The 13630-nt window shown below is 36.4% G+C and overlaps 3 protein-coding genes across 3 annotated transcripts; 1 reads left to right on the forward strand and 2 right to left on the reverse strand.

The window, feature by feature from the left end:
• The first annotated feature begins 475 nt into the window (after positions 1 to 475).
• On the forward strand, positions 476 to 1660 carry LOC105398344 (U6 snRNA-associated Sm-like protein LSm3). Its single transcript, XM_011570417.3, has 3 exons — positions 476 to 641; positions 756 to 863; positions 1432 to 1660. The coding sequence occupies exons 1-3, from the start codon at positions 621 to 623 to the stop codon at positions 1609 to 1611; spliced, it is 309 nt and encodes a 102-aa protein (XP_011568719.2). The 5' UTR covers positions 476 to 620; the 3' UTR covers positions 1612 to 1660.
• On the reverse strand, positions 1654 to 4276 carry LOC105380027 (U3 small nucleolar RNA-associated protein 14 homolog A). Its single transcript, XM_011549509.3, has 3 exons — positions 3542 to 4276; positions 3250 to 3442; positions 1654 to 3161 (listed from the first exon to the last, which is right to left on the reverse strand). Exons 1-3 carry the CDS (start codon positions 4195 to 4197, stop codon positions 1668 to 1670), a joined length of 2343 nt encoding a protein of 780 aa, XP_011547811.3. The 5' UTR covers positions 4198 to 4276; the 3' UTR covers positions 1654 to 1667.
• A 703-nt stretch (positions 4277 to 4979) lies between these two features.
• On the reverse strand, positions 4980 to 8701 carry LOC105398342. Its single transcript, XM_011570415.3, has 7 exons — positions 8346 to 8701; positions 7447 to 7532; positions 7280 to 7357; positions 6577 to 7197; positions 6363 to 6475; positions 5936 to 6079; positions 4980 to 5681 (listed from the first exon to the last, which is right to left on the reverse strand). Exons 1-7 carry the CDS (start codon positions 8527 to 8529, stop codon positions 5549 to 5551), a joined length of 1359 nt encoding a protein of 452 aa, XP_011568717.3. The 5' UTR covers positions 8530 to 8701; the 3' UTR covers positions 4980 to 5548.
• Positions 8702 to 13630: the final 4929 nt, after the last annotated feature.

The following is a 13630-nucleotide window of genomic DNA, read 5'->3' on the forward strand; positions in this document are numbered from 1 at the left end:
GGTGGAGAACTTTTGTGACGTCTTGAAGTGCGCGCCTTGCGCCCCGTGCTAATGGAAGATTTTCCTTGACAGTTCAAAAATTCCAAAGTCGTCCGTTAGATGGTGTCCGGCCTGTCGTTTTTTATGAGCTGCATTTTTCTGAGGGAACGGAAGATTTCATAAATGGTACAAAGTTGTTAAACTAACTAGTTAACACTTAATTATGCATAATATGACAGCTAGTTATCGCATATGGTTGAATTCACATCCATTGGGTTTTTGAATTGGCTTAAAAGACTGGAATCCATGCCGGCTAAAAAAAATGCAGTGCTTTTGTGTATGAACTTTTACTAGTGCCATCTATAATCGGTTTTTGTCTATGGTTGAAAATCTCCCATTAGTTATTGCTATGAGTATCGATCTCTATTTAAAAATCGATTTTTTGTGACCCTCTTATTGTGCACATGCACAACACTATTAGATATGACCTATCAATCAAATGAAATTACTCTGTGAACAATCTAACCTCAAAATCAAAATACAAACTGAGTTTGTTTTTCAATTTTGATTTGATTTTACAAATCAAGTTCATAACAATTTAACTGCATTTTCACCTCATATTCTCTACCTAAGTCGCTATCATGGCTGAAGACGCGGAAAACGTGAGTATTGTGCATTAAAACATCCATATTTACCGGCCCCCGGGCCGGATTCATGTTGGCTTCCTGGTGATCGATCGTTAGTATGATAAATAACTGCTGAATTCTTGGTTACAGGTTCCTGTTATGACTGTGAAGGAACCATTAGATCTGATAAGACTCAGTCTTGATGAAAGGATTTATGTAAAAATGCGCAACGAAAGAGAATTACGCGGGAAATTGCATGTAAGTTTCTTAACTCGACAACACGGAAGAGTGGACCCCTTTGTCTCCATACGCCCCGAGATCTTTGCATGCAGGTCTCCCGGTTGTGTGATGATGTCTACCTATCCATGAATAAAAAAGTAGTAGTAGTTTTGTAAGGCAGGTAGTCATTTATTGCATTCATTACGTGCATACAAAGATTTGCTCAAAATTTGTATCCATTGGTCTATACTCTATGACCTATAAACAAAAAACACATTTTTGTAATTATTTTTATGCAGGTAAATCCTAAAGGGGTCCACCAACCCGCACTTGGCCAGCGTGGTGGACTAGGCCTAAACCCTTCCTTCATTGGAAGGAGACCCGTGCCCCAGCAGTGGGGACGTAATGGGTCGTGATGATGATGATGAAATCCTAAGTTCAGTTTCTTCCTAGATGTTGTACTTTCATATAACAATAATAGTTTTGGGAATCCTACACGCTATAGGTCTGTTACACCGTGCGCAAGTATGGTGTTACAAAATTGCTGCAAGTAAAAGGAAGGTTAATAACACTTACTAATGTATTTATATTATATGTATTTTTGCAGGCTTATGACCAACATTTGAACATGGTGTTGGGTGAAGCAGAGGAAACAATAACCACAGTTGAAATTGATGAAGAAACTTATGAAGAAGTGTACAGGACCACCAAAAGAACTATTCCCATGCTCTTTGTAAGGGGTGATGGTGTTATTTTAGTTTCTCCACCAGTTAGAGTAGGTTTATAAAGTAGAATAAGCTAAAACATAAATAATAAAAAATCAAACAAATATGGTACAAGTGTTTATTTCTTAGCCAAAACTTTGATAACATTTTCATTTTTGAAAGCCCTATTTCTAGGCACAAGCAATTCCTCTTCATCCATTGGTTCAATAATAGTACCAGCTTTGGTGATGACACTTGGTCTAATAAGCTTTTTATGAGCTTTTTCTGGGATGAAGGTGTTGCCGATTGGGGCTCTTATTGATGCCTCATATTCTTTTACGCTGGTAAAGGGGAATGGGACATCTGACACTTTATGAACTGCAAGTTTAGGGTCTTTGTACTCTTTGATTATGATATCACCTTTGTTTTCATCACGTCTAGGCACTTTGGGGGGTGCTTTGAGTATAAATCTGTTCTTTCTCTTTTTAGGAGCCTTGACCCCTTTGCCGCCCCAACTTCCCCAACCTGGTAAGCTAAGATCAATATCCTGAGGCTGGTCTTTATTAGCCTCTTCTTCCTTTTCCTGTCTAAAACTGGCAACAACATCATCCTCTTCAAATACTTCTTCTATGTTCACTTTAGGCACAACCTGCTCATCATCATCTAACTGATCTAAATCATTTTCACCTTCAGGTATAATAGAGTTAAGAAATTTAGGTTTAACTTGAATGAACCTGCTAGGATCAATGTTGGCTTCTGTTTTACTTGGTTGATTAGTTTGTGTTGTGGGAGTGAGTTTTTGTAATGTGTCTTCTTTCTTTTCGTTGCCGGGTGTTTTTGATGAGGTCTCATTTAACTGTTCATCAATAATAGCTTTCAGCTTTCTGTTTTTAAAACTTAAATATTCAAGGTTATCTTTTTCAATTTTGTCTTCTTTTGCTTCAATCCATTTCTTTCTCTTTTCCAGTTTGTTCACTTGATCCCTCAACTTTTTAAGTTTAATATCAACTTTTCCTTTGAATTTATCTTCAAGGGATTCAAAACCTTCTGTGATGTCTGCTTCTGTTTTTGGGTTTCGATCTTTTTCATCGGCAGATTCAACAACCCAGCTAGATGTAGCTATAATTTTTGTTGATATTTTCAGCTTAGGTTTAACAGTATCCTTCTTCTTTTTAATGCCTGATTTTGAAACTAATGTTGTTTGTTTGTTCTTTTCTTTATCATTCTTCTTTTCTGACAGGCCTATTTTGTTTTCACTTTGAGCCAGAATCATATTTTCTAAAATATCTTTGTATGTAGCATTTTCACTACCATTACTTACCTGAACATCATCAGAAGGTTCCTTTTTATTGAAGTCATCTTTTTTGGTAGTTTCCTGCTCTGATTCAGTATCACTCTCATCAGCTTTATTTTTGCGGCTCTGAACATACTTTTTGTACCCAAAATCAAATTCAGCATCAATGTTAGACTTGTCCGACCTCTTCAACATCCATGGGTTTGATGGGTCTTGAGCTAGTATTATGTCAGCAATTCCTTCATTATCATTGGCCTCATCATCAGTGCTTTCATTATTTCCAGCTTTTGCAGTCAGGCCTCTACCAACTGCTAGTTGCTCTGCAAGTTCTTGTCTGACCTGAAATAAATTTATAGGTAAGTATAATATAAATAAGCCTAAATTTAAAACTTCATTTTGGCAATGGCATTTGAGTTGGTTTATTTACCTCTTTATCATATTTAGCCCTGACCAATTTGTTCTTGGCCCATTTGCCAGTATTTTTATGGCGAAGTGTGTGACGCTCTAGTGCTCTAGATTTCTCCAGCGTTTCTAACTTTTTCAATGCTTCTTCTGGATCCGTTTTTTGGAGTTCCTCAAATTCTTTCAGTTGTTGTTTTAACTTCTCTTTCTTGAGTATACTGAAAAATATAATGTTGAAATATTATATGTATTATCACTTAATTTATACTAGGTACTTAGTAACAAATCTTACACAAGAAATAAGTAAATAAACTCACCGATGATATTTCTTGCTCTTGATTTTACTCTGTCTCTTAGCTTTAGCAGCTTTAAACGATTGTTGAGCTCTCATTTTGGCCAAGTGCTGTCGTTGTTCAACCATTTCTTCATAAGTCATTGGATATGTCTGTTCCTGATCATCCTCGTCAGCAACTGCCAGGGCTGGAGGATCCACTTGGTCAAGCTCCAACTCCAAAGGTGACTTTAACTTCAATTTGGACAAGAAATCTTTAGTTGGCTGCATTTTCTGAGATGCATGTTTGATAGGAAAGGATACATAGTCAACAGTGCGACTTCTAGCAACGACAGGGTCCCACCTGCCAACCTTCTTCTTGGCAGCTTCGTAACCTGTAGCTCGTTTGATTCTTTCAATCTGTGGTTTCTCCAGTGGCTTTGGTAATACCTTAGATACATCATGGGTCTTCTTAAGTTTCTTACCAATCTGAACATGGTTCGTTGTGTTCTCTAGCACCTTTACTACATTCTTCAAATCAAGTTTGTTAGAACTTTTGATCAAGTTAAATTCAGAGTTAAGATTGGTAGGTTCACTGCGAGTTGGCACTTTAATATGTTGAGTTTTGTCTAATTTAGAGACTGCACTGATTAATCTACTATGTTCTGACTCGTTAATTTCATTGTCGTCGTAATCCTCCATTGTTCTAATTATTTATGATAAGTTTTACGTGAGTTTAGACTCAGATAATATAAAAACACGACCTAAACCTAACCTAAAAATACACACAGATTAATAGGTTAGGTTGAAGATTTAACATTGACAATTTGACAGTTAATAATTATTCTGAGGTCTCTAAAAAAGGGAAACATACATTTTCTTGTGATGCCAAAGTTTTAGGTACTTGGTTTCTTTCCCATTGCCCCGTGCTAAATACCTACATTGATTCTATCATAGAACTAATAAACTAACGTTATCAATGTTATCATAGTAACTAATAGGCTATGTCTGAAAAAATTGAACAACGCTCATAATTTTTCTAATGATAGGAATAACCCTCACACAGAGCAATAACCGGTAATTTTTTGTTGGTCACACCATGCTACAACACTAGAGTTGTCTAAGTTTTGATGGCGGTGAAATCATCATTATTCTGAGATTTTAACCGACTTTGAAATGGAATCAAACTAAACAAACGTAAAAAAAAATCAACACATATAATTTCGCAGAATTTTTGAACGGCTAGGTTGATTTTGATAAAACATGGCTAACACTCGGGGTAACGCAGGGTAACGTAACCTATCACCGGCCATACAAAATCCCCAGAGACATCCCCTTTCGGCATTGTGTACCTAACTACCTACTCAACATCCTGTAGTTATAAAAGATTAAAATAAAAATTATTTCTAACCATAGAACAACGTGGACTCGGGTGTTCCTAATTAACGATTACAGCCAGTTTTCAATTGATTTATCAACTTTATTTGTGTATAATATTTGCAAAACGGGTTATGAATCGTTATATAAAATTATTTTAAAATGTCTTCTCGAAGTAATTCACAGGCAATGACAAAAAAACAGTCTACAAAATAGGTAGTTCTCTTTATTTCGGACTGTACCTACTTTATTTAAAAGGGCTTATTTCCAAGTAAAAATATTTTTTTGGACTAACATCTTATAGAGTCTAACTATTACTTAATTCCTGAAAACGGTATTGGATCCTAACTAATTGTCAAAGACCGTATTTAATCAATCTATCATATTTATTATAGGACAAATCCGATAAAAAACATTACAAATCGGTAATAAATATTTAAAATGTACCTATGTAAAAGTAAGTAAATAACTGACAATGATAAAAAGTCTTAGCAAAATCGCACTCTTTATTGTCTGGACTTTATATTTCGACTAGCTAACTATAACTTATAACCATAATCATGGCATTCATAAAAAAGATAATTTAAATAAGTAGGTACTTAAGCCCTTTTAAAAAATCACTCCTAAATTGGTTTTGTTTTTAATAAAACTAAAAACTACTTTATTTCCTATTAACTTAGTCATCTGCGGGTGGCTTGTTCTCCTGATCTTCCTTGTTATCTACTGGTATTTTCTGTCGGTTTTCTATCTTTTGCTGTCGCATACGGAACATTTTGTTTTCATCGGCACATTTAGTGGTAATGGAACTCCTGAAACAATATAACTATATGAGTATTCTATATGTTACGTCCATAAGACACTTTATTTAGGAAATAAAAAAGATCCAAAAAAATGCATTCCAAATTCTTAACTTTTTAAAATTTGTTCATTTTTGAGAGGTACCTAATGCTCAATAAATTTTTCACCTATTTAAAGTGTGTTGCTGTATGTACTATACAGATCAATTTTAGTATACCTTATGTATATGTCATAATAGGAAAAAAATGTGTGATTCTCATCTCACCTCACAAGGCTCTCCTTAACATTGCACCGAGAGACTACCATTGTAACTATATCGTTTACTTTTACTGGATCCAAACACAATTTCGCCGGTTTATTCATAAACGCTGGTGAAGACTTCCCAGTAAGCGAATGAGTAGCCAGTGTTCTGAAAAAAGGTAAGTAATGCAAAATTATCATCTATAACTGTATATTACATTATTATAAAACTACAGTATGTGACTAAAAAAATATTGTCAAACAATGGTCAAACATGAATGGTGAAAAGTAAACCGACATTAAAGTCATGTTTTTTTTTTGTTTGTGGACATATGTATTTATTTTTAATTTTAATATTAAGTGGAGTAGCAGCTAGTATGTAGGTACGTAGTACATAGGTTGGTGGCAAATATATATATTTAGTAAGGTAGGTAACAAGGTAACAAACTCACCTGCGGGGAAACACAGACATTAACAATTTTCGGGTGGCCATTGTGTAGGAATTCCAATCAATTTGATTCAGAATATGTTTTGGCACAAGTGTTTTACCAATACCGATGGAAACCTGGAATATATAAACCATTTTGAATGACACATTATTTAAAGAAGGAGCGTGTAGGTAACACATAATTATAGGAGAATAACTTATTATTTTGAACAACTCACCATTTCATCAAATTCTGGGTCCTCATGATCGCTTTGTCCCTCTGGGGTAGATTCTCTTACTTTGACATTTTGAACTCCTTTAGATAGTATCTGTTGATCCTCAATTTCACCATGAGGTGAAGATTGGCGTATATTGATAACAGGTATATTATTATTCGATAAATCAAGAGCACCGGGTGAGTCGTTGCCAGAATCGTCAGCTCCACCATTACACCAACTATCTACAGTTGCTTGAAGAATATTAAACTTCTCTTCCATTTCATCGATGGCTCTTTCTAAGATCGCCACTTTGTCGTCAATTTTAGGTAAAGATCTCTGAGATGATGGGCTAAGGACGAGGTTCGTTTGAACTCCTTGGTCGTAAGTTAGTATGTCTGAATTTCTGCTATCTTGACGGTTAGGAAATGGTGTACTGGATGCAGGTAGGTGTGATCTATATAAATTGAATGATCGATGGTGAACTCTTGCTGGAATAATTCTATCATGCGTATTGGATGGTCCGGCAATGTTATGATCATATTGCATTTGTGCATCTCGTTTTACAGGTCTTGTAGAAGCTGTCTCATGGTGCTGTCCTCGCACGACATTTTTACGCTTAATTCTGAAGCTTTGCTGACTGCACTGAAATATATTTTCAAATACATAAGTGTACTAAACTCAATTTAATCATTATTTTGATGATACTGTATTTATAAGTACTTACATCAGAATCACTTCCAGTGTGGGTTCCATTCTGACTCCAAGACGAGGCATACGGGGAGTAATAAATAGGTTGATTGGTCTGAAATTGTAATATAAATTAAATTATAAAAGGAATGCTAAAAAATATAGATGGTACTTATATGAGCACAATTAAAACTCAAAACTTACAGTTGCATTACGATGATGATGATCACCTAAGGCACGACTATGCTCTACCATCGCTAATTTTTGCTGTTCAAGGAATCGTTTGTCATCTGAAAACAAAAGAATTAATAAATTTATCCTAATCCTAACTAATATTATAAATGCGAAAGTAACTGTGTCTGTCTGTCTGTCTGTCTGTCTGTTACTCTTTCACGCCAAAACTACTGAACGGATTTAATGAAATTTGGTTTTCATACGGTCTAGACCCTGGGAAAGAACATAGGCTACTTTTTATCCCGGAATTCCCACGGGAAAACCTTTATAAGGCGAAGCGAAGCGCGCGGGAACAGCTAGTACTTTATAACAAGTAACCAAACCTACTTAAGAAATAGGATTTAATCTTCATCAATGGTAAGTGGTAAGTAAGGTCTATGGTGAATGTAGCTTCAGTATAGGTACTTATTAGTATTATGTAAGAAATTATTAATAATACCTCATTGAACTAATAATAGTTCAATATAAGAGGACCTATATTGTAGGCAGGAAATTAAAACCATGTTAAAAACAACAAAAAAAGAGGTTACCTAATCTCCGAAATTATATTCACGACAGAACCAGCATGTTGTTTTTGAGGAAAAAGACTAAATATCAACACGTGTAGTTACTTAATTTCGTGGTAATAACAATGTTTCAGGAAACTATAGTATTTATACCTGCCTAAAATAAGTTACAAAAATAACTTTCCCGCGCAGAATTGAATTGAACTAAAAATTACAGATAGATTTTTTTTTATAAATTACAGAATTTAAAGCCCTGAATAAATATATTATTACTCACCTATGTATTTAATTAAAATACGTAGGTACTGTTACTGATGTTAACTTACGCGCTAAGTAAGAAGGTATTAAAAAGTAGGTACTTACCCGAACTCATTACAACTTTCGCCCTCCTCACATTTCCAGATGTTTCAGCGACATAAATTAGCTTCCCAGTATGTAGATCATTGCACGGCTGCACCAATGACCGTACATTTATTACTCCATACGATGAGGATAAATCACTTGGCCACTTCTCCCATTCAACAAGTAACCATTTCACTCGATGCATTTTGAAGAACGTAAATTTGGAACTATGAAAGTAACGGTTAAACGGTATTATTAGGTACTAGAGCGCAGGTAACAAAACGACCCACGTACCCCGGCGCCAAGTATGCTTACTTACTGCGCTTGCTTTGTAGTTCCTACTTTTGCAATTCTACCCCCACCCTGTATTCAATTAAAATAGACACCCTTGCGCTCGCCTTCTTTCCTTACCCGAAACTGGGTAGCAAAAAATAACAAAAGATTCCGTCTTGTCTTCTAGTAAGTATAGTAAGTTTTGTACGTACGTACAAAATTTATAGGTATTATTACTTATTTGAACATAGTACGAGTAAGTTAGAAAGTTGGAGTTTCTGTACAGGTTGAGTCTTTCGTAGGTGCAAAAAAAAACAATCTAATACAAGACCTTATTCTACACATATGTATAAGTACACGAGAAACAAAAAGTTTTTTTTATATAGTGTTATTTGATTTTTTAATAGGTAAGTAGGGTAAACAGTGGTGAAATTGGCCACCCCCAATAACTGGCCACACAGCTTTTCATTCGCCTAAAATAAGAAATACGATGACAGCACGCCATCTGTTACAGCTTGACACTAACCACTAGTAAGTTGTCGTTCATTTTAGTTCACACTCACTCCGCTTGAAGGATTGGTCTTCAAAATACCCGCAATTTTCTGACAGTCGGCGACAGTGCGTCTGTTAAAATGGTTGTGCGCTAAGAAAACGTTAAGCGAAGACATTATTTCGAGAGGCGATATTTTTTGTCCCCAGCTTCTGTGAGTGACTTTAAATAGTGACAACGATAGATTTTGAGGTAAGCAATTATAATTTGTACTGATTTAATCCTTGATTTGATTTTTTATTGCATTTTTCGACTTGGCCAGTTACTGGTTCCTGTTTTATAGTATTTTTAGTAACTGGCCCCCCTATGCCAGTTACCCCAATTTGCTACTTGCAAATAAATTAACTTAAAATACAGCTTATTACCTTGGATTTAAATAGCATTTTCTGTGGTAAAAATTTTGTAAAAATCGTTCAATATTTAGTAGTAACTGGCATAGGTATTCTAGTGGCCAGTTACTACATGGCCAGTTACTGCAAAATATTTTATGTTTCAGGATATATGCTAAAATCTCTTCAGGATAATGGTAACCCAGCCGACAAACAGCCTTCATCCTTCAGCCTCTTTCATTTGGACTGTATCCTCGTCAATATCCGTAGTGGTTAGCGATTTGAATCGGCTCTGTTATTCTCTTTGGAAGCTGGAGTTGCCATGCCAACTTCAATTTGGTGCAGCGTTGGAAGAAGGGCCTGCTTCATCAGTCTTCTCTCCAGCTTGAAGTTGATATTCAGAGTGCCTCCAAGAAGTCGGTGATCACTCCCAGTTTAAAATGTATAAATCATATTGTGTAAATCACTGAGGCATCTCTGGATATGTGCCGCTTGTCAGTCATAATGAAGTCGATTTCATTTTTTGTCCTACACCATCGGGGCTTGACCATGTTCACTTCCTCCGGGGATGTTTCTCATAGAAAGAATTCATCAAGTACAGCCCATTCTGGTCTGTCTCATTCGAGGAAGTCAACAAGAATTTGCCCTCTCCGATTTCTGCTACTAAAGCCATGGGGTCCTACCCTCAATTCTTTGCATTCTTGTACTCCCACTTTGGCGTTGAAGTCCCCCATCACAATGGTGTATTGGGTCTTAGCAGTACACTTGATAGCCCTAGAGATATCTTCGTAACTATACTGCTTCGACTTCTGAGTCAGAGTGTGTCGAGGTTGGTGCATATACCTGTACGACCTTCAAGGAATCCCTCTCGGTTAGTTTAAGTACAAGGTACGCTACCCGATTCGACACACTACTGATCTCCACTAACTTGTTGACAAGGATCTTGTTGACAAGAAATCCTTCGCCACCTTGGGACAGTTGGTTACCCTCCCGATGGTAGAGCATGTGGCTAGACTTCAGGGTCATCGTGTCCCTCTCTAAGGATTTCCGATAGCCCTATTCTATTATATTCTGTGTGGGGGTGTCAGTGCCTGCACCTGGCTCTCTCGAATGGAACCTTTGTGCATAACCCCAAGGTCTAAACTGTCTTTCTTAGCTTGGACCATTTCCCTCCATGCTGGCATTCCACTGCGGGTTGGTGGGTTCACATATCTAGATGTGCAAAATCTAGACATGCAGGTTTCCTCACGATGTTTTCCTTTACCGTAAGAGTGATGGTATACATTGTACTTAAGTTAAAAGAACTAATTGGTACATGTCAGCACCGGGATTCGAATCCGCATCTCTGGCGTGAGAAGCGGGCGCTTACCCGACTGAGCTACCACCGCTCTCCGATAGCCCTAAGATGTCCTTATTTTTTTGCCCAGCTCTACCTCGTGTTACATCATCTTCTCGTCCTCTCTCAGTGTCCGTGCGTTTTATATAGCAAGTTGTATTTTATACAATCTTAAAATTAGTTCAAGAAGAAGCTAAGATTTAAGGATTTGACTTAATATAAACTTGAAATAATTCAATATGATTGTTAATAAAGATTTGTGATGATTTATAGATAAGAAACTTATTTTTTGTCAAAATAATATGTGAATTGTGACGTTGTTACACTAATTACATTGAAGGAGTATTGAATTGTAGAAGTATTTTTGTTTTTATATTAAATTTTGTTAGAAAATCCTTCCTTCATTGGAAGGGAACCCGTGCCCCAGCAGGTGGGGACGTGATGATGATGATGAACTGTTTATTTGTTAAGAAATATTAGATATTTCTCATTATTAAGTGTTAACACATTAACTACGTCATAACACATTAATTGTAATAGGTTTTTTATAATGTTCGCAGTAGTTATAAGGTTAAAACTTGTCATTTTAGTTAATTATATTAGGTGGCCAGTTACTGCAAAATAAGAGGGCCAGTTACTAAAATTTATGGCCAGTTACTACACAAAAGTGATACTTTTCATTTAAATAAAGATATTTAAATAAATAGTTCTTATTGATTATTAAATTGATCAAAAAAACAATCAACAGGATCTAGTGAATCATTAGATATATAAATCACCTAAATCGGATCATGCATTTAGATGGAGCACACACGTAAAGTGGCCAAGGTGCTTAAGTGGCCAGTTACTACCCCTTTTACCCTACTTACCTATTAAAAAATAGAAAGTACCTAGGTAACTTTTTAGTTCTTTTATACTTGATGCGGTTCTACCTTTTTTGGCCTAAGATTTATTTGCCTAATCTCGTATTGCATAGTAAGTTAGTAACGTTTGGTCAAAATCTCGTTTCGCCGAAAATCGTATGGCATAAATCTCTTTTAGTAAAAAGTTATTTCGCATAATCTTGTTTAGCCTAATAATGGTATAGCCTAATCTTGAATAGCATAATAATGCTATGGCATAGGTTATATATAAAGTAATAATATTCGTTTGGCTTTAACTTTGTTGCAGCGTCTCCCTACATAGCGCAAATTGGTGCCCTGTATTGTGGCCGCTAAGTGGGAAACGCTCCGCTTCGCTGCTTTTGACGAAAATGTGCACCTAACACGCTCCTCCTCGCTTTGCTCGTCGTCGCACCTATCTTTAGGTTTCGATCCCATGGGGTTTAATGGCGTTTGTAATAATTATAATGGTCATTCACTTTCGATATTTTGATCATTTAATATCGTGATTTTCGGGATGTAGGAGAAAAATACCACAATTTGTACATTTAAAACATACTTAATATAGTATTTGTAAAGATAATATTAGGAGAAACAAGATTACACCAATACGAACAATTAGAGCAAACGAGACTTAGGTGAAACACCTAAGTTTGTGCCAAAAGAGTTTTAGACGAAACGAGTCTTATGCCACATAATACTTGGCGAAGTAATGATTCTACCAAAAAAGTTTAGACCTTACGAGTTATGCGAAACGAGTTTAGGATAATAAAGATTAGGCCAGATGAGGGGAACCCACTTGATGCGGCGATCTTTACTGCAGTACCTAGCCATCGAAGTAGAATCTACTTCGATGTACCTAGCCTATACTTCTTTTGCAACACTCTGTATCAACTATCTAATCATATCATACATCTCACACACGGCCGGGCCGCCAGATCTCAACCTAAGCAGAGCCTGTAATAGTCCAGGTACGACTGATAGATATATCAGTCGTACCTGGACTATTACTCATACATACACATATTTATAACTACATAATTATTATGTAGAAAGATTTATACAGGGTTATTGGTAAGTAGACCTGATCCTTTCAGGAGGTGATAGAGGAATGCATTTCCAGTCGATTGAACCCTATAATGTATTAATTATCCGAAACTAAACCATTTCTAAGATATTTAAATAGGGTAAAAGTACTAGTAACTGGCAGTTTAAGCGACTAGCAACACAAAAAAATATATTAAAAATAAAGTATTGGCCTGATTTAAGCACTGGTAGGCTTGAATTACTGGCAATAACATGACGAACAATTTGTGAGCCCCTTCGACACGACTCACAACTATTACGAATGCCGGATGGTACTATCTTAAAAGAAAACACCAGTATTACTATCACTATTCACTTCGAGTGTCTCTGGAGAAGTTCACTATTCGAGCTTGATGTTTACTGTTTGAGTCCTACTATTAAACTGAACTTAATATGCGCCGGACACCTCGCTTTATATAGGCCGGCGAGCGATCTTCCCGAAAGTTCCAGAGATACCCGAGGTCACACTATTTATTATTATTATTACTAAGTAGGTATAAACATTCCATTCTTATCTAATAACTATAAGTACCTAACTTAGCATCTAGAAAGTTCGCGGACGTTGTGGAACATTCCCTAACTATTGTTCTAGAAGCTTCCAGACTCTTGTAGACTATTGCATCCATACTAATCTTTCTAGAACATTATCGAAACTACTGGAACGTGATGGAATGTTCCAGAACCTTCGCGAGTGATCTACGCTATTTATCGATTGTCGCGAACATTACTCCCGCCGCAGCTCTTGTAGCTGAACTATCCGCGGTCGCGACATCTTCGTCGATGGGCAGCTCCTCGGTCATCTCCATGGTAGGCGCCCGCAGGATTCATTATATCTCGTTGCTGCTGAGAAT

This window comes from Plutella xylostella, chromosome 3 (assembly GCF_932276165.1).
Source record: "Plutella xylostella chromosome 3, ilPluXylo3.1, whole genome shotgun sequence".
Taxonomy (NCBI): Eukaryota; Metazoa; Arthropoda; class Insecta; order Lepidoptera; family Plutellidae; genus Plutella; species Plutella xylostella.

What these genes read in the sequence shown, in the direction of transcription:
- LOC105380027 (XM_011549509.3), bottom strand. Translation starts at nt 4,197, where the DNA reads ATGGAGGATTACGACGACAATGAAATTAACGAGTCAGAACATAGTAGA. An exon ending in AAGAGCAAGAAATATCATCG is followed by an intron (nt 3,443 to 3,541) that starts GTGAGTTTATTT and finishes TATATTTTTCAG; the next exon opens with TATACTCAAGAAAGAGAAGT. An exon ending in GGGCTAAATATGATAAAGAG is followed by an intron (nt 3,162 to 3,249) that starts GTAAATAAACCA and finishes AATTTATTTCAG; the next exon opens with GTCAGACAAGAACTTGCAGA.
- LOC105398342 (XM_011570415.3), bottom strand. Translation starts at nt 8,529, where the DNA reads ATGCATCGAGTGAAATGGTTACTTGTTGAATGGGAGAAGTGGCCAAGT. An exon ending in ATCATCATCGTAATGCAACT is followed by an intron (nt 7,358 to 7,446) that starts GTAAGTTTTGAG and finishes TTACAATTTCAG; the next exon opens with ACCAATCAACCTATTTATTA. An exon ending in ATGTCTGTGTTTCCCCGCAG is followed by an intron (nt 6,080 to 6,362) that starts GTGAGTTTGTTA and finishes ACCTTTTTTCAG; the next exon opens with AACACTGGCTACTCATTCGC.
- LOC105398344 (XM_011570417.3), top strand. Translation starts at nt 621, where the DNA reads ATGGCTGAAGACGCGGAAAAC. An exon ending in TGGCTGAAGACGCGGAAAAC is followed by an intron (nt 642 to 755) that starts GTGAGTATTGTG and finishes TCTTGGTTACAG; the next exon opens with GTTCCTGTTATGACTGTGAA. An exon ending in AATTACGCGGGAAATTGCAT is followed by an intron (nt 864 to 1,431) that starts GTAAGTTTCTTA and finishes GTATTTTTGCAG; the next exon opens with GCTTATGACCAACATTTGAA.